At 34.5% G+C, this 24,050-nt stretch overlaps 1 protein-coding gene across 1 annotated transcript; it reads right to left on the bottom strand.

The window, feature by feature from the left end:
* Window positions 1-13,362: 13,362 nt before the first annotated feature.
* On the bottom strand, window positions 13,363-15,179 carry LOC107862453 (B3 domain-containing protein REM10-like). Its single transcript, XM_016708047.2, has 4 exons — window positions 14,932-15,179; window positions 14,550-14,778; window positions 13,990-14,117; window positions 13,363-13,904 (listed from the first exon to the last, which is right to left on the bottom strand). The coding sequence occupies exons 2-4, from the start codon at window positions 14,740-14,742 to the stop codon at window positions 13,902-13,904; spliced, it is 324 nt and encodes a 107-aa protein (XP_016563533.2). The 5' UTR covers window positions 14,743-14,778; window positions 14,932-15,179; the 3' UTR covers window positions 13,363-13,901.
* Between the last annotated feature and the right edge of the window lie 8,871 nt (window positions 15,180-24,050).

The following is a 24,050-nucleotide window of genomic DNA, read 5'->3' as shown; positions in this document are numbered from 1 at the left end:
AAACTAAGCACAATTGCTCCCTGTACTGCTCTGGTATGGTTTTATCCTTGAGATCTGTCAATAAATCCGATGCTTTGTAGCCACGTCGAGCAATGTCAAACAACCCATCTATTTTTCCCTTGCATTTTCTTGCCTTGGATCTTTTGCGGGGTGGTGGTCCTTCTGGATGATAGCATCTCAGGCCCGTCACTATGACAAACATTTGCAAGCCAAAACAAACAAGCATGCCACAGTAGTTGATCCAGATTTCATCCATCTTCTTTTTGCCCTCTCCTCCGGATCTCTATCATCCCCCATGTACTTAATCCTGCGCTTGAGAAGATCATATACCATCGTCATAGGGAAACGGATACGAGCAGAGGAGTCCTTAGGCAGCTCAAGAAAGCGTTCAAAGTAGCTCTTCTTAAAAATTCCGCCTATGTTTTCGTTCTTCATAATTTTCATAAAATGTTCAAAAATTTTCCCCATTTGACATTTAAGTACAATTTGACCAGTTAGTTGTTTTCCTTCTGGGTCATTTATCGGCATCGCAACTTCAAACCTGTCAATACTAAAAGTTTTGACAGGATTATGCTGGGGTGTCGATATTAACTCACGCCCTGTAAGTGATCCATTATCATCATGTTGATGATCATCCTCTTTCTCTTTCTGACTCTCCAATTCCTCCTCTTTGTCACTTTTATTTTCTTTATCACCATCTACGGACCCTTGTCCACCTCCCTCAATATTTTTTTCATATCTCTCCTCAACTTTACTTTTTTGCTGATTGAGATTGTTCAGGAAGCTCCTCCGAATCCCTCCGTACTGTAGCCTTTTTTTTTTTGTGGTTTGACGTTGATCCACTTTCACTTTCTTTTCTTTTGGGAGACATGTTTTACCTACAGATACAGAAAAACAAAAATTACATTATAGTTGATATATGCAACAAAAATTACATTATAGTGATATATGCATAGATTTTAAAAAATATATTACAAACACCACGAATACCGACACACCAACAGCCATCACCACAAACACCACCAACCAATGCCAACAAACAAACAAACACCATAAATACTGACACCACCACAAACACCACCAACCAATGCCACCACTGGTGCCACCAAGACGACCACAAACACCACCATCACTACCACCACCATCCAACTATACCACGATAGTCAACGAAATACTGCGATAGAAACTAGGGATTTCTCGAGTTCTTCATATGATTTTACCATCAAAACTCAAAATTGTAAACCCATTCTAGAAGATAATACAACTAAAAGTTTTATTTTTCATCATTAACTTAAAAGCTCTTATTTTTTAGAAAAACAAACAAACAAATATAGAGCTCTTCGCGAACTCTGTTGCCTACGAAGACAAACAAAATAACTGATACAAGCAAGAATGATGTCAAAAATAACACCTATGTGGTCGGAAATGAGAAGAAAAATGATCTGTTGTGGAGGGTTGAGCAAATTTATTAAGTAGTTTTTTCTGTACTGTATTGTTCAGTGAGAATGAGAGAGAAAGAGCCAGACCTCGAGATTTGAAACGATGAAACATTTTGTATGGGTTGATTTGTATTTTGGAAAATAATGACAAGTAGTTTTGAAAATGTTAATTTGGTCCAAAATGATCTTAATTATTTTTAAAATCATAAAATATATGCGTAATTTTTAAAATCATATAAAAACAATTGAAGTTGTAGTTGACCGAGTACTCTAGGAGGTGACCTGTGAAAACTCACCCCTGGTCCTAGATTAATCAATTTAGGATTCTAACATATGAACTCAATTGAAATTGTAAAAAAAAAAAAATATTCAACATGTTGCGTCAGATTTCTCATCTGTTGTAAATTATCAATCAGATTAGGTAACAACAGATTACGAATCTAATATAAATTATCAAAAGGATTAAGTCATCTATTACGACATATTACCCATCTGTTGTAAATTATCAAATGGATTGTCATATGTCGCAACAGATTACCCATATGTTGTAAATTATCAAATAGACGTTGTCATCTGTTGTGGCTGACCCTATGAGAACTCACCCCTAGTCCTAAATTAATCAATAGTTGACCTTATGAGAACTCACCCTTAGTCCCAGATTATTCAATCAAGGTATTAGTACCCTAGTCCTAGATTAATCAATTAAGGTATTAGTCTAACATATGAGGTAGTAAGAATCGGTTTGGCTCAGAGTGATCGATCACCGACTCTAGTCGGGAGGAACAAAGTACTGTTTCATCATACAATTGACAAAAAACTCAATTGAAGTTGTAGTTGACCCTATGAGAACTCACATTCACTTAAGGTATTAGTCTAACATATGAACTCAATTGAATTATATATAAACAAATGTTCAACCTGTTGCAACAGATGTCTTTTTTGTTGGATCAAATGAAATAGATTATGTAATCTATTGCAACATATTACACATTTGTTGGAAACTATCATACAGATTAAGATATTTATTACGACATATCATGAATCTATTATACACTATCAAACATATTAAGTCATATGTTTTACCCATCTGTTGTAAATTATCAAATGGATTGAGTCATATGTTGTAATAGATTACCCATGTATTGTAAATTATCAAATAGGCGCTGTCATCTATTGTATTTGACATTATGAGAACTCACCCCTAGTCCTAGCTCAATTAATTAAGGTATTAGTCTAACATATGAGGTAGTAAGAATCGGTTCGGCTTAGAGTGATCGATCGCCGACTCTGGTCGGTAGAAACGCAATACTGTCTCATCATGCAATTGACAAAAGACTCAATTAAAGTTTTAGTTGACCCTATATTCAATTAGGGTATTAGTACCCTAGTTCTAGATTAGTCAATTAAGGTATTAGTCTAACATATGAGGTAGTAAGAATTGGTTCGACTCAGAGTTATCGATCGGAGACTCTAGTTGGGAGGAACGTAGTACTGTCTCATCATGCAATTGCCAAAAGACTCAATTGAAGTTGTAGTTGACCTTATGAGAACTCACCCCTAGTACCAGATTATTCAATGAAGGTATTAGTACCCTATTCCTAGATTAATCAATTAAGGTATTAGTCTAACATATGAGGTAGTAAGAATCAACTTGGCTCAGAGTGATCGATCACGACTCTGGTCGGAGGAACGCAGTACTGTCTCATTATGAAATTGCCAAAAGACTCAATTAAAGTTATATTTGACCCTATGAGAACTCACATTTAATTAAGATTTTAGTCTAACATATGAACTCAATTGAAATTATATATAAACAAATGTTCAACCTGTTGCAAGACATGTCTTTTATGTTGGATCAAATCAAACAGATTAGGTAATATGTTGCAACATATTACGCATCTGTTGTAAAGTATCAAACAAATTACATCATTTGTCATGACAGATCACAAATCTGTTGTAAACTATCAAACAGATTAAGTCATCTGTTGCATTTAAATATTTTTTGATCCTTTTTTTTATAAAGCAATTTAGGTATTTCCTATCCAAGATAAAATAGTTAAAATACTAAGGCGGTGAAAAATATTACTCGGTATAACTTTGATAACTCAAAAATCTCCTGAGTGAGTAGTCTTATCTGGTCTTTTCAATGTCATCGTCTCCTCGTACCCCTCAAAAGTTATTAATGAATATTTAAAACCTCCCATATGTAGAACTCTTCTCCTTCATCCATAAAGTAGTCTAGACTAGACTCAACTCATAACTCTTCTTTATTTTTTATTCTCAATTATCTTTGTTGTTTCTTTTTTTTCCTCTCTTTTCTCTCTTCTTTCGGATGAGGATCCTTTGGGATCTCAAACAATCAATACCTTTTCTCAACTGAACTGGATGTTCTGATCCGTTTGCTTTTTTGACGTTGTAGGTATGGTTCAAAGTTGCTCTTTTCATCTTGTCTTCTTCTTTGTATGTCATTTAAATTAGTTATTTACATCTGTTGCTATCAATGATTTGCCCATTACCAGTTTGCTATTTATTGAGAAAATTAAAGGAAAGGTGACTTTTAAGTCTTGAATGAATGAACTGTTATTTTTATTAAATATGTGAAAAAAGTAATCTGTTGGGAGAATTTAAAAAGCCTTGTTATCAGTATAGTTTTTTTTTATTTCTTTTGTTTGGTACTTTGGTGGTGCTATTGTTGGGGGTGGTGGTTGTGTTGGAATATGTGATGTTTATGTTGTGGATGGTGTTGGAACATATGGTGTTATTTTATTTGTTTCTTTGTTGTTGATACTGTTGGTGGTGGTATTGCAACAGTTTCCTCAACTGTTGCAACTGATGAATCAGCTGTTGGAATAGATGGAACAACTTTTTGAAGAAATCAAACCAGTAGCAAGGCTGATTTGATTTATTCCAACAGATAGCCCATCTATTGCAACATGTCATCCATCCCTTGCAAACGATACCTCATCGGTTGAATAGATGGGTAATCTATTGCATCATATTGGTCATTTATTGATTCACTCAATTTTGTGTTACCCTTTTGTAATGTTCTTTTTGTTCTTCTCTTGTTTGACATCAAATGTATTTCTCTTATTTGCAGACAAAAGAAAGTGAAATTGGATCCACTTTTGCCTAGAAAGCATTAAAGGCTAGAGTAAAGATGGGTTCAGAGGAATAAGGTGCTTGCAGATGGAACTATTTCATATGTGGGAGGTATGTATTACTAATAAACCTATCATGAAAACACACATCCAGTACAATGATTTTGTGAATGTTTGTTCTTTACCTATTAGGCATTAATTCTTCAACCAAGATATGGAATTTTACAGTTAAGATTGTTAGGTTCGAACTGATAAGGCTGAGGGACCAAGACGGTGGCGCTGATATCCCATTACAATTTAATGACGGTTCATGCTCATGTTTTTGTGTCTAGTTTGGGGAAGGGTTCAAGTTTTTGGCGGCAGTGTAAATATCCAATAGTGATTGGACCGGTTTTAATGGCACAATGGACTTCTTGAAAGGCCTCCGAAGCCTCGCAATGCAGTAAAAAACGATAGAACCAATAGAAATTCCCCTAGTCAAAATTTATATGGATGGGTTATTGGAGGAGACTATTATACAAAAGAAGGTGTTTGGGAGAAAACCTGTGTGGGAAGAGAGAGGTTGAAAAAGCCATATATCATCTTAGTACTTGTTTAAGAGGATACACAAGGTCGGAAGGAAAGTGTAGCGAAATTAGCTTATGAAATTGACATGAAAAATGAAAAAACTGGATGAGATGCGAATGTGAAAGTGTATCCAAAAATGAAAATCCATCAGTCGTTGAAGAAAAAGAAGAATGGTCAAGAGGAATTGACCTTGTGTATCCTTTTAAACAAGTACTAAGATGATATATAGTCTTCTCAACCTCTCTCTTCCCGCACAGGTTTTCTCCCAAACACCTTCTGCTGTATAATAGATTTCTCCACCAATCCATCCATATAAATTTGAACCAGGGGAATTTCTATTGGTTCTATCGTTGTTTGCTGCATTGCGAGGCTTTAGAGGCCTTTCAAGAAGTTCATTGTGCCATTAAAACCGGTCCAATCACTATTGGATATTTACACTGCCGCAAAAAATTTGAACCCTTCCCCAAACACAAAAACATGTGCATGAATTATGTCATTAGATTGTAACGGGGTATCGACACCACCGTCTTGGAACTCTTCGGCCTTATTAGTTTGCACCTATCAAGCTAAACTATACAATTCAGGATTTTGTTTGAAGGATCAGTGTCTAATCATCGATAAAAAACTGCATTCACAAAATCATTGCACTTTATGTGTCTTCACGGTAGCCTGATCAATAATATACATAACTCGCATGCATGAAAATGGGATCCATTGCACGCATCTTATTCTTCCTACCCTATCAGGATATGTCAGTGTTGTTTATTCATCTGCATGAATGTGATGACTATTAAAATGGAGGTGTGAAGAGTCGTGACTTTTATCTTAACACATTCAAAACAGCTGATGAATCAAAATCTCCATCTGTTGCAACTGACGAATCAGCAGTTGGAAGAAATCAAAACATCTCCTCCAAATATGTGGTCCATCTGTCGCAACAAATAATCTATATGTTGCAACAGATGGTAAATTTTTTGCGATAGACCTGGCTTTTTTTGTTTAATTAATCTGCACGCATGTGATTACTTCTTTCTAAATATGTTTGTTTCAATTTAGTTTTCCTATTTATAAAATCAGGAGAATTTTATTATATTCTTTCAAGATTACCCCTATTATTAAATGACTACATAAAGTATATTATTCACATTTATACTTTCTAATCATAATTAATAAGGCCAATTTGGTAAAACAATTACCTAATTTATATTTTTATTACTTGGTGTGCCAAGCCCATGGGGCCCAACTAATACGTAACGGAGGGACTATTAAAAAGAGGTGAAGACTTTTTATCTCACACATTCAAAACAGCTAATGAATCGAATACTCCATCTATTGAAACTAAAACTAATGAATCAGCTGTCAGAAGATATCAAAATATCTCCTCCAACTTATACATACTGTCCATCTGTTGCGACAGATAATACATAAGTTGCATCAGATGTCTTATTTGTTGCATATACAAACCTTCTATTGCAACAGATGGTAAATCTATTTTGACAGCCGTCTGTTGCACATTCAATCCATCCATCTGTTGCAATAGATGCTAAATCTGTTAAAAATGCTGGACGATCTGTTGCAACAACTCAATAATAACGACTTTTATCGAGTCTCAAACCTCTATGAAAAGGTAAGAAGTAATTAGTGTAAAATAAAAAGTCGCACAACTTTTCACAGAAAATAAAATGCCACCAGTTTGAATATAATTAATACAATGGAGCTGAACAGTCCTGCCTTTTGGCCTGACACATCCAGATTATATTATTGGTCCCTCAATCTTCATTCAACTCTATTTATTTCTTGCATTTTTTCCTTTCGTGTAACACCTTCAACCACTTCTCTTCAAAGAGCATATTCCTTTCCCATTGAGGTAAGTTTTTTTCTGGCGTAAATTTACCATTTGGTCGTATACATTGTATTATATTGTGAACATTTTTCTTTATATTTGTCAATTCATGCATGTTCTAGATATGGCTGATCCTTTTTCGGATATTGCTATTCTATGCGACACAATGCGGGAACTTCAAAGGCAGGTTAATGACCTACAGAGCGAGTTGGTTGCTGTGAAAGCGACAATGTTTAGAGAGATGCAGAGGCTGATGAGAGCCTTGCTGCTGCGAGTTGATTGGCCTTCTGTCATTAATGATGATGATGATAATAATAATTAGAATATGTTTTGTCTTTTAGCTTATGTATTTTAATTTTTCTAAATTGGATCTATACCTAATGTATTTTATTTTTCATTTAATGAAAAATTTAATTTTAGTCAGACTTTGGCATTTTAATTATTATTCAATTTTCATTCTATTTTCTTCTAATCTAATACATGTTAACATGTCGACGGTTGGAGGCAATGTTGAATCCAGTAGCACTAGCAATTTTGGCTTTTGAGTTCTTTCAATTTTGGCTTTTGAGTTCTTTCAATAGTTGGAACTGATTGATCATCTGTTGGGTTTCAACACATTATCCATCTGTTTCGACTGATTTTCATTTGTTGGAGGAAAGCATTCCAGTTGTTTGTACAACTGTTGAGAATAATTGTGGTCTGCTGTATTATTTAAGTTCATGTTTTGCCTCATTTTATTGATGCACAAGTTATTTAAAAACAATACATTTTATATATAATAAATGATAACATTAGGTTCACAACAATGAGTTAAATATATAAAATTCCACAACAAACAAACAAACAAACAACAACACAAGTTTCTGCAATTACAACGATCATGGTGGATTATGATTCGAGCATGTAGTTCTTTTGTGTCCAGCGCACTTACATATAGATCACTTGTTTCTTCTTGATGAAAATGATTCTCCAACTCCACGCCTTCTTTTATACGACTTTCTTCCTGGTTTGATAGTGCTCGGGTCAATATATGGAGGAGGTATTAATCTCCCCATAAGCTCTATTGGAACAACCCAAGATTCTTCGGGAGGCACTGGAGTAATATGCCCACTATATGCCATTTTATATTTTCCACCGAATAATACTGAAAGGAGTACTCATAAACTTCAGGTCCATATTTATGGCCATATTGAGATCGAAGGGATGCCCTAGCATGTGGACAAGGTATTTTGTCCAAGTCAAAAACTCTACACATACAAGATCTTATTTGAAGATCAACCGTGGTAGCATCACCATGACCGGTGATATGAAATTTGTAATCTACTATTTTATGAGAGAATAACCTATTCCCAAACTGATGTTCGTTGATATTTTATTTTCGATTTTGAGAACAAATCGGGTTCTTTTTTCTGGGCACTTGAACTGCACACGCCTTTCGTTAAAAAAATTGCTATATTTCTCGCTTATTTTTTTAAACATAGTCTTGATGGGAAATTCTCTTTCATCGCCAAATAATGAATTCACCGATTTAGCTATGTTTGATGTCATAATATTATACCTATAGAAAAGAATCACTTCGTACGACATCAAACTAAACTTGTAAATCAAACAAGACATTAAATTCATAAGAATATACCTATTTGTTGGACAGAATGCCCAGCTCCATCTCTCAAAACCGACACGTGCAAGAAATTCTACTACCTTGGGATTCACATCTGCTATTTGATTGAAATGGTCTAAAAACTCCTCTCTGCTATATGCTTTAGCTGCTCTATAAAAAAGGGAGACGACCCTTTCGTTGTGATAGTTGTTTCGAATGCTCTCTCCAAGATGCCTGATGCAACAACCAAAGTAAGATGAAGTGAAGAAAAGTGAACCCATCTTTGGAATACTTGGATGCCTATCCGATACAAAACACAACTCTTCGATATCTTCGACATAGTGTCATAGTTGTTCAAAAAAAATCCATAAGAGGCATCACACTCCTTGTCCGCTACACAAAAAGTAATAGGAAAGATATGATTCTCCGTATCCTGCGCCACCGCCGCTAGCAGAACTCCATTATACCTGCTCCTCAAGAAGGTACCGTCGAAGGCTATGCCTTTTCTCAAATTTCAAAAACCTTGAATCCAAGCACCATAGGAAACAAAAAAGTACTTGAACCTTCCATTTCCATCCAGATGTAATGCCGTCTTACTTTCGGGATTTGTGGACTCAATTATGTAACGGTAAGCATCCAAGACTTCATACCCATGCTCGAGTGTCCCCCGAACCAGGTCCTTGGCAATCCCCATGGCCGTATATACCTTCCAATAACTGACCATAACACCCAAATCCTTAAGGATTTGATTGGCCATAAGCCTTGTTGAAGGGCCTTTTCCATAGGAAAAACTACTCCTGAAATATTCACCGAGGACCTTTGCCGTGGCGTGAGGATTTTGGCCCGAGATGTGCTCCGAACCACATATGTGATGCTTTTCATGTTTATGGATCTGTCAGAACTTGCGTACTTCACCGCTCTCAACCACTACTTGCAGTTCGAATTAGCACATTTGAAGCAAAAGACACTGCTCGAATTAATCACCTTCTTTATTCTGAAATCTTTTTTCATGCAAGAAATAAACAAAGTGTTAGATAATTCATTCTTGTCCTTGAATGATTTTCCAATAAAAAAGTCGGTCTCGTCGTCTTGAAGATTTCCAGATTATGTTAATTGAGAAGAATTGCACATCGTATTGGTCGCATCAACGGGCGTATGTGTTTGATCATCATTTGGAATATTCATGTCTAGATCATACAACCTATCATCAAAGAAGTCTTCTTCTTCTTCTTCTTCTTCTTCTTCTTCTTCTTCTTCTTCTTCTTCTACGTTCTGGTTCTCATTCTCTCTCATATTTTCAACCATGTACACTCTTAACACCGGCCAAGAATGCAACCGAACCTGATCGGTTATCTTGAAAACCAGTACCCTCTGATTTTCAAAGGAGCTGTGCATGTAGCTGATGGCCAATTCTTCTGATTGACAATTCAGTCCACAAAAGATGATGATTAAGTCCACAAAATCATCATACAAAACATTACTTTGGATTGTCATAGCTATCGTCTGTAGCATTTCACCCTCCTTTCAACGCCATACATATCGATTGCTCTTCTCGACCCAATGACTATGACAATCCACCCCTATTGTTATTAATTCCTCCATTAGTGGTACCTAAATAAATTTATTTGTAAAAAAAGTTGATAGTGATTTCATAGTGCCGTGAATGAATCCCAACAGATGTGTTATCTGTTGCAATAGGTAAGTGATGAGTCGCAACAGATTTTTACTTGTTGGGATTCATGTTACGGGTCTGAATATCTGTTGCAACAGATGAATCGCCTGTTGGAATTGATGTTATAACTAAATCACCTTTGAAGCAGATTCCAACAGATGAGTGATAATTGTAACAGATAATTAACATGTTGCGACAGATGACTTACCTGTGCAACAGGTTATTAATCTATTGTAACCTATGTTGGAATTGTGTTCAGGTTCTATTGCAACAGATAACTAATCTGTTGCAACATATATGTCAAATGTTGCAACAGATGAACCATCTATTTAAACATAAATTCAACATATCAGTTTTTCTTTGAAACAGATGTCTCATCTGTCGCAATAACTGATTTATCTGTTTAAACAGATGGATTTTATGTTGGATTCATGATTGGGTTCTATCTATTGTTGGAAAACAACAACACAATAACAGTTATCCAGATGACAAATTCAACTAAAAATCATAATTTGACTTACCAACGTCTCCTATGAAGTAATGCCAAAGTGGAAAGTGATGTTAGAAATAAAATTTGACCTAAGAAATTGGTCAAATAGCAATAGTAGCTGTAACAACAACAACAAAAAATGGTCAACAAGAATAAGATGAAGATGATAATGAAGTAGAAGATAATGATAATGAAGTAGAAGATGACGAATGAAGCAGCAGCAACAATGAACAACAAAAATCGCTAAGAGAGAGAAATCAACAAAGGGTGAGAAGAGAGAGAAAGATGCCTTTTTCCCCTCCATTTTTCATTATATAGGCTAACATTTGGATCAAAGTGTAAATTTAAAAACTTATGGGTTATTTTCAAACTTCCCCAACTTTCTTAATCCATAATAAAGTAATTGTCACCTCCACTTAATAATTAAGACTTGTATCACTTACACCTCATTTTAAAACTCTTTTGTCACCTGTGGCCCAAACCCCCGTGTAACTTAGCCTCTCACTGCATTGAATCACAAGTATTTATAATTCTATACTTACATTGGAAGAAAATAAGTTTATTTTAAAAAATCATATATGTTATTTCTATTTTATCCTCATGAAAAAGTTATTAAAAGGCTGGTTTTACTGCTATGTAAGAAAATAAAGAGATTAAGTTGTAAATTATAAGAAAAAATAGAATAGAGTGTAAGTTAAAAAAGAGCACACATTAGGGTGCAAATTGCAACGGACCTCATTTTATATGATACCTGTTTCTTTTTAGTTCGTTCCAAAAAAAATGTTACTGAGCAATAATTAGAGATAATTTAATTTTATATTTTCTTTTACACTTAATAAAATGATTTATAACCACAAATATCTAAAAATTATTTTAAACCATAAATTTTATGAAATCTTCTTTTCTTTCTTAAATACTCTATCAAGTCAAATAATGTCAAAGAAACGGAGAGAATAATTTCTTTGTGTCACTTTCCATTTTTAGAAAATATCTTTTTCTTTTGAACTCTTTAATACCACAGATTAAAGAATATTTTATTAAATCCAAGAAATAACATGAGAAATTAACCTAAATAGCCTATTAAAGAATATTTTATTAAATCCAAAAAAGAACATGAAAAATTAACCTAAATTATGTATCTCAACATGCCCAAAATCGAAAAAAATATCGGAAGCTAATTATGTATCTTTACAAAGGAAAAAATGTATCTTTGTTGGATGTATCGGGAGCCAATTATGTATCTCGACATACCTAAAATTGAGATTTTCAGTAATTATGCAAAATATCGACATTTTTTATGTAATTAAGATCCAAAATGTCGAGATTTATGTTGTTTGTCCTAATTTTTTTCAACCCAAAAATTTCCTACAAGGGAGAATAACTTGCGACACTCCTAAACTTGACACGTTTTATTCCGTGCATACAAAGTCATTGAAATCTAAGGTAGATACTTTCATTGAGAGAATTTTCTAAAGCGATACTTTCCAACTGCTAAAACATTTTCAATAGAGTTGAATAGTATTTTCAAGAAAACAGAATATCTTGAGTTAATAACTTAAATCGTCACTCAACTTATAATTTTTCTTTCAGAAAGTCACTCAACTTTATTTTTTACTTCAAAAGTCACTCAACTTAGGGTTCTTTTCTTAAAAAGTCATCCAACTTTGATTTTTACTTCAGAAGCCACTTAACTATTAGTAGTTTACTTACAAAGTCACTCAACCTATTTAATTAATTTTTTAAAATTAAAATTTGCTAACATGAAATTTTATTAAAAACCAAAATTCTAAAAGAAATAAAAAAAATCATTTGAATCATATTATTACATATTTTCATGTTTACTTTATATTTAACCCTATGAAATTTAAAAATATTCTTAAAAGTTTATATCAATTCACTTATAATATTAATAGTATTTTTTATTTTTTTCAGAATCATATTCATTTAGATAATTAGATTAATTAACTTTCAACGTAAACTTATTTACGGAATTGATTTTCGATCATAACACAACTTTTTGTATTACCACTTGCATAATATACACATGTATCAAATAAATACAGTGAATTCTATTCCTAATAAGTTGATAAAAGGAAACGGTATAGATTTTAATCTGAAATGATATGATATAAAACATTAGCAAATGTTATTAAATATTAGTAACATTATAACATATACTCTGCAACGAGGTAAAATTAGCAACAAAAAATTGTACAATCAAATGATTGTGATTTTAGGATATTAATTGATGATCTATATGATTATATATACTTTAGAGTGTAGAGTAATCATTGGACAAGAAAATTGCGAAAAATAGTCGTAAAACTATAATTCTAACAAATAAAAAAGATATACATTTAAATCATTTAAATGAATTTTGGATATGAGCGGGTCATTAAATTGATTGTTTAAATAAAAACTATTTTTATTTCTTAAAAGTACTGTTTTACATATAAATTACATGTTTGCAAATTTTAATAAAAAAATCAATTAAATAGGAGTGATTTTGTAACTAAGACACTCATAGTTGAGTGCATCTTGGAGTAAAAACAAAAGTTGAGTGACTTTCTGAGGAAAAAAACTCATAGTTGAGTGACTTTTGGAGTAAATCAAAGTTGAGTGACTTTCTGAGAGAAAAATCGTAAGTTGAGTGACCATTTGAGTTATTAACTTCAGAATACCTTGACACCTCCCATAACTTGACACATTTTATTCACTGACACATTTTATTCAGTTTCAGTGTAGAGTTGCATAACATTTTCAAGAATCTCACTAAGCACTTGCAGTATATGATGATACTATCACACTATTTATAGATGAATTTGTTTATGGTTCCACAACATGATCTACCATATGGCAAATAAGAAGAAATTGAAACATGTATAAGTTAGAAGGAAGGTACGAAAAGAAAGCTAAATAATCAAGTAAACATATACTCACAATGGAAAACTGATATAGGTATCGTGCCATTCTCGATGAGTTCAAACTTATAAGGATCTCCGATTTGGACATTGTTAGCTTGTCTGAACAGTCGCCATCCCTTGGTAATTGCAACGTGATGTCCCATTGGTGCTAGCAGCACTGACCATGATCCCAGTTTCTCATCTCGGAGAATCATCTTTTAACGTCTATTCACCAAGCCATTTGATTTTGCAAAAGCCAATGGAAGATACCGCTCAAGTTTTATCCCAATCACTGTCGCGTTACCACAAGAAAAGAGAAACTATTACTGAAGATCATAGATATAAGGGCTTAACTAAAGCTAATCCAAATTACTTACGAGGTAAGGATTGCGGATGGAATAGGGATCAATAGTAGAAACAAATTGACGGTTAGCATTAGCATTCGACTTAGACTTCTTTTCTTCGGGCTGAAATGATGCTTTTTCTCTCAGATCTTGTTTTATAACTGAAAAAAGAATGTGTCAGAACCGAAACCAAAGAAGAAATTTAAAACCAAAGTAGTAAGTTGAAATGTTTTAGTAGAAAAGAGTTGTTGTCACAATTCAGTAAGAAAATAAAGTTCGAGCGGACAAGAGATGACCGCCTGGTGTACAAAGCACCCCATGTTAGCAGGTCCCGGGAAGGATAACATCCAAGGGGTGTGATGTAGACAGCTATCCTAATACAAGCATTAGTGACTGCTTCCATGGTTCGAACCCGAGACCTATAGGTCACACAGAGACAATTTAACCATTGCACTTACAGTATGTGGCATGATAGTATGATACCATCACCATCTACCATTTTCTAATAGACTTAGTGGCAAAGTAGAAGAAAATGAAACATATATAAGTTGGAGGAATGTAATGGAATGAAAGGGAAGTGAACATATACTCACAACGAAAATACGCTATAGGTATCGTTCCATTGTCGATGAGTTCAAACTTGTAAGTATCTCCTACTTGGACAGCATTTGCTTCTCTGAACTGTCGCCATCCCTTGGTAATTCCAAAACGAGGTCCCACTGGTCCTAGTTGCACTGACCATGATCTTCCTTTCTCATCTCTGAGAATCATTTTAGTACGTCTCATCAAGCCATTTGGTCTTGCAAAAGCTGATGGAAGATACTGCTCGAGTTTATCCAAATATGTAGATCAATGCCTTGTTATCACCAAAAAAAAAGACAACGTACTAATGATGATATTAAATATTAACGGCTTAAATCAAATTACTTTTAGTAAAAAGAAAAAGAAAAATCAAAGTTAATTCGAATTACTCACAAGAAGAGGTCGGATAACGGCATAAGGCTTGATAACAGTGACAAATTGACTGTCAGCATTAGCAGATGTTGAAGCTAGTACATTTGCTGATTTCCTTCGGGATGAAACTCATTTAGCATCCAAATTAGGCTTCTTTCCTTCGGACTGAATTGATGCATTTGCTCTCAAATCTAGTTTTTAATTGAAACAACAACGTCAGAACTGAAGTAGAACTAAAGATGAATCTAAAACCAAAGGCATAACATTAAGTTGAAAGAAAAATAATACTGTCATTTCATCATATTATGGTTTAAAGAAAGAAATAGATAAAAAGTGGAAAATGGATGAAATTTAAGAGGAGTCAAATGAGAAACTTGCCGTAAAATCTCAATATAGGATTCTTTCCGTTTGCAACAATCTCAAGCATTATCTGATCTCCCTCCTTTAAGCAATTTGTGATGCAGAATTTACACCATGTGCCGCTAATGTAGGTGTGTGCGCCAGACGAATATAGTATAAGTTTCCAAGACCTTAGCTCATCCCTTATTGTTATCATACATTTCCTCTCCGCGAGACCGTTATCCCGAGCAAATGGGACTGGAAGTTGCTGAAACAGTTTTCAAACCAACAGCACAAAAACAGTTCAAGTTTATGCTTCATACTTTCAAATTATAAAGGAAAAAATAATTCATAACAAAATAACTTTGGCTTTTTCCCTTTTCCCTTTAGTTTTGGACTTACCACATGATCCCTTGAAAGGCAATAAGGTGTGATAGTATAAATGAAATGAGGGCGACCGAGAGGCATGTTCTCTTCAGCTTCTACTTTGGGGAAAACCTTGTGTGGTGACTTGATGTCGAGCTTTGACTTTTCTGTTGTTTTTGCTAGTAACAAAAAAGTTCATATAAACGATACGGAAAAGAAGACTTAAGAATAGGTCATCATGATTGAACCTGCGTCGAAGGCAATCTTTCCTACTATGTACAGCATAGTAAAACTACTTTTCGACGTATGAGGTTGATTAATCTACTAGTTTAAAACTCTATTAATTGTACTACATGACCATATTTTAGTCAAATATCGTATTGTGAATAAATCAAGTAATCTCCACAATTTGTTTAATCAAGCTAGCATAATGTAACAGATTTTTCATAAAGGAATAAATTTTTCTTTTAATTCTCTCCATTAATTATTTTGTTTCAGCTTAGTAGCATATCTTAGCACAATATTTTTAATCATGTAATCATCTTAATATATCAATCAAATCTACAGGAAACCTCGAAAAGATTGCATTAGCGTCTATACCACTATCCGAGTCTATGTACCAAAGGTATAGCTTAGTGGCCAATGAAGATTCAAATCCCGGAGAAGGCCAAAAAAACACTAGTCATGATTTTGTTCCATTTGCTTAAGTCTTGATGGGGCAAAGTTACTTGGTACAAGAGAAATAGTTGAGGTGCACGATAGGCGATAGGTGATAGGCGGGCTCGGACACCACCATCAGAAGTAAATAAAAAAGGAAATAGGAATTATGTGAAGGATAAGCGAGAATACTATTAACCTTCTTTTAATTTTTAACAAAAATTATCTCTTTCCGAACTGATTTCTCCATCACTAACGGAATGTTCAGGATGAAGCCAATCAAAAAAGGAATTTTTTTAAAAAATAAAACCCATATACCTCAAGCCTTACTACGAAACTATGGAACATTAAACAAGGGCTCAAACAAACTACCTACTTGTTCTCAAGCTCAGACAGGAAGAGGACATGCAGTTTCACCCTCTTAGGGATATTATTAAAGATCTCAAATACTCTCTCGAAGTCAACAAGGTGAATATTATTCATATCTAGAGGGATGCATATAAATGTGCGGATTTTCTGGCGAATGAAGGTCACATACATGGAAAAAAAAAAAATTGATAATCACAAAAGATGCAATCAATGAAATGAAGTTTTTGCTCCTAGCCAATTCAAGCCACGCAGGTTATGCACGACTGTAAGTAGTTTAACATTATCCAATGTACAATCGAAATAAAAATAAAGAGAGAGCTGAAGTAGAGAGCAACTTCCAAACCTTGTGATGTGAACTTGCAATTATGATCGATTTCCTCTCCTGCTTCATTGACTCCTTTCGGAATCTGTTTGTATTTTCTCTCAAATTGATTTGAATCAAAGACGGAAACTTCAAACTCCAGAGCTCCTTCATGTCTGAAAATCAATAAATCTCCCAACTGTAAATCATGTTCCTCTACAAACTTTGCCCAACCCTCCCCTAATAGTCGTCTGTTCACTTTCACACGCCACTTCTTACCAGCCCTTCTCAATATTGCATGTTCTTGATTAATTCCCTTCAGGTACTTGGAGAAAGCTATTGGGATTTTCTGCAGTATAGCATTTATAAGTACTTAAAACCCTATGTAGCCGCACCGGTGTTGGATTCTTAAAACATACATTACTTTTGGGACATCAAACACGCATCCGACGACATTTTTGAAGAGTCCGAGCAACATAGCTTAAAACATTCCAATAGACAAAATATAAAGACTACTGCAATTGAAGTCATCAATAATCTTTCAAATCCCCAACAGATTCAAACAATTTTCACAAATCACTTTGTATATTTTCTTATTCAGCCATTTGCCCACTGATGGCCTAAACAAATTCGCACCGTGTAACGCCCATTATACGAGGAACTTCTGAAAAATAAAAGGCAATCAGGTGCACTAAGCTCTCGTTATGCATGGAGTCCAGGAAAGGCTTTACAACAAGGGTTTAGTGTATATAACCTTACCCTGCATTTCTGCAAAAGACTGTTTTCACAGGTTGACCCCGTAACCTCCGATCAAATGACAACAACTTTACCAGCTTTGCCAGTAATTTCTAAGCGTTCAAATCAGGACGAGTCAAGATTTCAACTTTATGGGCTCTGGATTTTGAAACAACGAGTTCAAGTACTAATAATTGGATACTAAATTTAGTATATAAATATACTGCTTGAGCAAAGCAACTAGATTTGACCAATTTTCCTCTGTTTTTTCAGAAAAAAAAAAAAATCATAATTCCTAGTTATATAAGATAACAACTAATAATAACAATACTAACCCCAAAAGAGAAACAAAAGTTACTACTTGTATTTACTTTTTCATCAATATCTTGGATTTGAATTCTCATATGATCTGATATTATCTCAAAAAAACACCTTTTTTTTTTTTATTTTAATTTTTTCAACAAAGAAAGTGACTTTCATTCTACTTAATTTTTTCTTGAGAAAGGTAAAGTGACTTTTAACTCTACTTATATGAGAAATTAACTCCTAAATCTTACTGAAAGAAAGGACTTTTCTTGGTAATGGTGGAAATAGTTAACCCTATATTCTAGGAAAAAACAGTATAACAGATAATCATAGAATGCTACAATCTATATATTCGAAACAAGAAATACCACCAAAAACTCCGAGAACACAACACTAAAGCATAGCACTATAAGAGATGTATTATAAAAAAAATGTAACAGTTAGTACCACTACCTCAGAAGAGCTAGACGAGCAGTTTCTGATAGAACCCCCCCTTCCCCCTTAATGACAAAAAAACAATCTAGATAAAAATATAATATAAGAACAAGAAATAATAAATAGTAGCAAATTAATAGACAACAACGGAAACAAGACTACCATAGAGTAACACTACAATCTATCTATCCGAAACAACAAACACTACCCAAAACTCCAAGAACATGGCACTACAGGCATAACACTATAAGAGATGTATTATAAAAAAACAGTCTAGAAAAAATACATAATATAAGAACAAGAAACAATAGGTAGTAACAAAATAACAGATAATAATAACAATAGAAACAAGACTACCATAAAGTAACACTACAACCAATCTATATCCGAAACAACAAACACTACCAAAAGCTCCAAGGACACGACACTACAGGCATAGGACTATAAGAGATGTATTATAAAAAAAAAGTCTAGAAAAAAGATAGAGATAATAATTAGTAGTCAAAAAATAACAGATAATAACAGAAACAAGACTACCATAAAGTAACACTACAATTGATTTATCCAAAACAACAAACACTACCAAAAACTCCAAGAACAAGATACTACAAGCATGGGCAGTGGCGGACCCAGTATTTTTAGGCTGTGAGTGCTTTAAAAAATAATTATTAAAGGATGCAGCGGCAGGGATTCAATCCCAGGATGGGAGACATGAAAGTTATGCCTAATGCCAGAGCACTCAGCCATGCTTTTGTTCTCTGAGATATTTTCGTAAAGTCTAGAGAAATATTTGACACTTTTCCCAATGTAAAATTATAAGTATAAATTACCCATTCAAGATTTTTCAACTAATAAATATCCTTGTTGATTGACTAAGATTTTTAGTACTTTATCCCTAGATATTAGTACTTTATCCCTAGATACAAGGGTGTGGGGGTCGCAGATGAGTAGGTATTCATCTGTTGGTTAAGTGCAACTTTTAAAAGAAAAAAAAATGGTTCGATATTTTCAATTTTTGATTTCTTAAAATGTCAAATCAAATCTAACCTAATTTATTTGGATTTGATTTATACATTTTTAGTTTGAAAATTGAATTTTAAAAATTAAAATTTATTTCAACTGCGTGCTATTGGAATAAATTAGATACATTATGATAAATTTGAGGTGGTTTTAATTGAAAATTCAATAAATATGAGGTGGTTTTAATTGAAAATTTGATGTAGAAACGAACATGGAGAAGACGAGCTGTATATCCCCTGTATATTTGTGAATGAATGCATGCGTCGTAGAGAGATGTTTCAACTCGAGTTTAACTATGAATTTTGATTCCAAATCACATCCAATTTTTCTCAAATTTTGTATATATTGTCTCGTCTATGTGTTCTCAATGAATACTCATTCAAGAAAAAAAAAAAAAAACGAACCTTTTGTTCCTAGACTTATTGAATATTGTATATCATTGATAACATTTGTAAGCTAAATTGGTAGAATGGCATAAAAGGCTAACAAACATTTGCTCACATAAATTGCTTTAGCAGCACAAGAAATAATTTAGCAGCATAGCTAGTCAAATATATGGTTTAACAGAAAATCAGGTACATGACGTATATTATCGTCTAGGACAACTCAGTACACTAAAGCTCCTGATATGCCCAGGGAAGGGGAGGATCGGACCACAAGGGTCTATTGTACGCAACTTTAACCTGCATTTCTGCAAGAGGTTGTTTCCACAATTTGAACCCGCGACCTTTAGGTCACATGGCAACAACAGCTTAAGAGCATAACAAACATTTGCTCACACGACACATCGCTTTAGCAGGACAAAAAATAATTTAGCAGCATAGCTAATCAAATGTCAGGTTTAACAGAAAATTGGGTACATGAGCCTTGCAGTCAAATCTAGGGCAGCCCGATATGCTTGGAGTCATGGAAGGGTCAAACCACAAGGGTCCATTGTATGCAGCCTTAACGTGCATTTCTGCAAGAGACTGTTTCCTCGGCTTGAACTCATGACCTTCAAGTCATGTGGCAGCAACTTTACCAGTCACATCAAGGCTCCCCTTCATGTACATTATCGTCTAAATCAACAAAAGATCCTTACGATAAACTTGGTATTATCCAAAGTGACAGCGAGAATGCAAAATCGGATACATCTTCCTGAGGAAGAGGTTGTACAAGTCCCAAATCAGAATTTCCCCAAAAGTGTCGATGGCATAAAACTTCCCACCATGACATGTGGCATCATCAACATGGCTACGGATGCAACTCAAGGGAGTCCAAGAAACATCACCTGGCTTTACAAATGCCATCTTCCAATTACCAGAACAGATAGCAAAAATAACACAATATGATGAGCACGGACTAGCAGACAAGATAACCTTGCGAACAAACGAGTCGCGAAAGCCCTTTCCTGAACAAACCAGATTCATATTAGGACATTTATGCAGCGGCGGGAGTGAAATTTGACCCCCCCATAATGGATTCAGCAAGTGCATCTCAAAATTGGCACCTAGAGTGACCAACCAACCATGAGAAGAACCCCAACAGGGTTTATCTAGAACATCTGGCAAACATATATCATAACTCTTACAGTTGAAAGGACTATAAAATCTGCGCAAGCTTTCATGTTTCGTCTAAGGACGCATTAGCCAAGGAAGGAACGAGAATGAACAATTGTCATTTTGTAGTATATTGATTCTCCATGACTTACAGACTGCACCAAACCGCACAGAGTCTTCAGCAAAATGCAGCCGACTAGAAATTAACCCCAAAAGTTCCACTGGCAATTTTGACCAATCTGTTGTCGACTGGAAAAACAAAGAAATAAAAACTATAGCAAAGAGAACTCTATAATTTTTAAAATCTCAATCAACGAATGAGATAGTACACATCTTATTAAAATAGTAGTGAGATGCAAGATGATCAACTGTGCACCCCGATATACCAGTCTAGTTCCATTCCCTTATTGGAATGAAAACTATTGGCGTGCCGCTATGGAGGAAAACGTTTAAGAAACTTATCCTCGAAGACGTTTTACCTTGGAAGAATTTTTTTCAAAAGAATCATTTTCAAGTGTTTGGATGGATATAGAAAGTTGGTAATTTCTAGTTTCATCAGATGTCCCCGAAGAGACAAGTAACATCCAGTAATCAAACAACATTGTAGGATAAAGTATAAATACTGTGTTTTTGACGATAATATTAAGTACCAAAGGTTGATAATGATGAACTAAGTGATATGGTGTTGGAATTTGGACACTTATAAAAGAAAGACACTGCTTTGCGTAACTTTAGTAACTAATTTCCACCATACCAAAAACACCTTTAAATTCATTGTCCTATTAAGTGGAAACCTTACCATTTCAGTACTGAACCTCCAAAAGAGTTGGCAAGGATTTTCTCTAGAATCTTGAGATTCTGAAATAAATAAATAAATAAATAAATAAATAAATAAATAAGAGACTTAGACCCAAAATACAACAAATTAGAGAGACAAAAGTGACCATTACAAATTCTAATCCTTTCACAAGTAGGAACAACCTTGAACTTTCCTTCATAAAATACTTTCAGAAAAATTCATGAGCAATATAAAGAATTGTGTGGCTAAACGAAACAAACTTTGATTTTGCACCAAAGATATGTATTTATGTGTGTACAAATAGATATATTCTCATTCTGAACCTCACTTGCTCTAATTCTGTACTAACATCAAGTCACACTCACACCAACCTTAGAAGCCTAAGTCTAGGTTGTTATCACTTTCCCTAAAACAAAAGCTTGCCTCATAGGCTCATATTACTGATCTTGTGAGTTGTGAGAGATAAATGCTGATATGAGTGCAACAAAAAAGTCTTTCTGCGATAGTTTAACACAGACCCTCATTAGGTGAAGATGGCAAGCATACTTCCATAAACTCTTGAACGAAGAAGGGCACAGAGACATTGCGCTAGGTGATTTGGAGCACTCTGAGACTAGGTGTATTAAGGTTGAGTAGGTGAACCACACTATTGGGAAGAGATACCGGACCAGATGAGATTCCGATGGAGTTCTAGCAGCGCTTAGACAAGGCAGGTATGGAGTGGCTAACTGAGTTGTTTAATGTCATTTTTAAGACAGCAAAAATGCCCAAAGAGGTGCAGTACAATGGCTCCTACGTAAAAGAACAAGGGTGGCATCAAAAATCGCAACTACTACAGGAATATCAAGTTGCCGCAACAACTACAAAGGTATCAAGGTGCTAAGCGACATTGTAACACCCCACAAAAAATTCATCCATGCGTTAGCTCGTGGTAATATGCTCTTAGAGTTAAATGACTAGAATAGTGTCAAAGAAATTTAGTCTCATTATTTACTTCCAAAGCGAGTAAAGTTTACACCATATATAATTTTTTTAATTTTGACTTTTTATCATGTGGGAAATTGAATGAACTTTCCATCGATATAAGATTCGCCCAAATCCGATACCGGGGCAAGAAGTTATGGCTAATTTAAGTTCTAGTCGTAAAACACTGTCATTTTGGTGCTTGGCGCGTCGCGGAGGTGGTCTATTTAACAATTTTCAAATTCCAGTAGCCTAGCACGATTGTGGCGCGTCGCGATGAAGTTCTAGGTCCCAAGCAGTGGGACAATGCGATGGCTCCGCGTCGCGGTGACCCTAAGAATCCCATTCGTCAATTTCCAATGAGCCACCGTGATTGTGGCGCGTTGCGGTGGCCCATAAAATCGGGCTCCCAGTTATATTTTATTTTATTCCATCTCATTAAAGGTATATTGGGTAATTTCCACCCCCTTATCAGCTTAAACACGGGATTTTTCTCCCAAGTAACCACATTATTCATATTTTTCTTCAAAAATTTATAAGAACACTCTCTAGGGTTTCAAACTAATAACCCAAATAACTCAAGATTCAACCGTGGGTTTTTGAAACTGATTGAAGATTTGGAATCCCCATACCGTAGGCTTCAAGAATCATCCATCAAATTTCTAAATTGAGGTACGTGGGGTTTATCCTAAAAACTATATGGGCTTGAAAATATTAAAGCATGATTTAAAGGTTTTGATGCATGTATTTTAATGGGGTTTTGAAAACTATATTTTTGATTATGTATTCCGAATGTTTCAATGTTATTATTGCTTTGGCCTTGTGATCTTTTCCCCCTAAACTGATTTACATGTATACATATATGTATGGAATTGAGATTGAAGATTGTTAGAGAGCACAAATTATGGACTCTCTCTCTCTTGTGATAAATTAAAGATTTTGGTTTTATTGGAAAAAAAGTTGAAATGCATGTTTTGTGAATTGAAAGATATTTTCTCAATGTCATAGTATTTGAACATTGATGTAGAATTGTTGAGAGGGTGTTTCTTGATATAACTATGTTTTGTGTTAAAGAGAAGAATTGCATGAGATAGAGATGTTTGACATGACCACCATTGTTTGTTGAATTGTTGATAAAGAGAATTGCTTGCATGGTTTTACATGAATTTTTAAGAATGAGTTTCTTGAAAGAATTGTTGATATGGTGGTCCTGAATCTCATGATTTGAAAATAGAGATTGTATTATGCTAATAATGGCCCAGAGATGTGACTTGCAAGTCAATGGTATGACGATATCGTAAGTGTGTATGCC

The sequence above is a fragment of the Capsicum annuum genome, chromosome 1 (genome assembly GCF_002878395.1).
Source record: "Capsicum annuum cultivar UCD-10X-F1 chromosome 1, UCD10Xv1.1, whole genome shotgun sequence".
Lineage (NCBI taxonomy): Eukaryota > Viridiplantae > Streptophyta > Magnoliopsida > Solanales > Solanaceae > Capsicum > Capsicum annuum.
The sequence above is the reverse complement of the archived record's forward strand: the minus strand, read 5'-3'. Positions and strand labels throughout refer to the sequence as shown.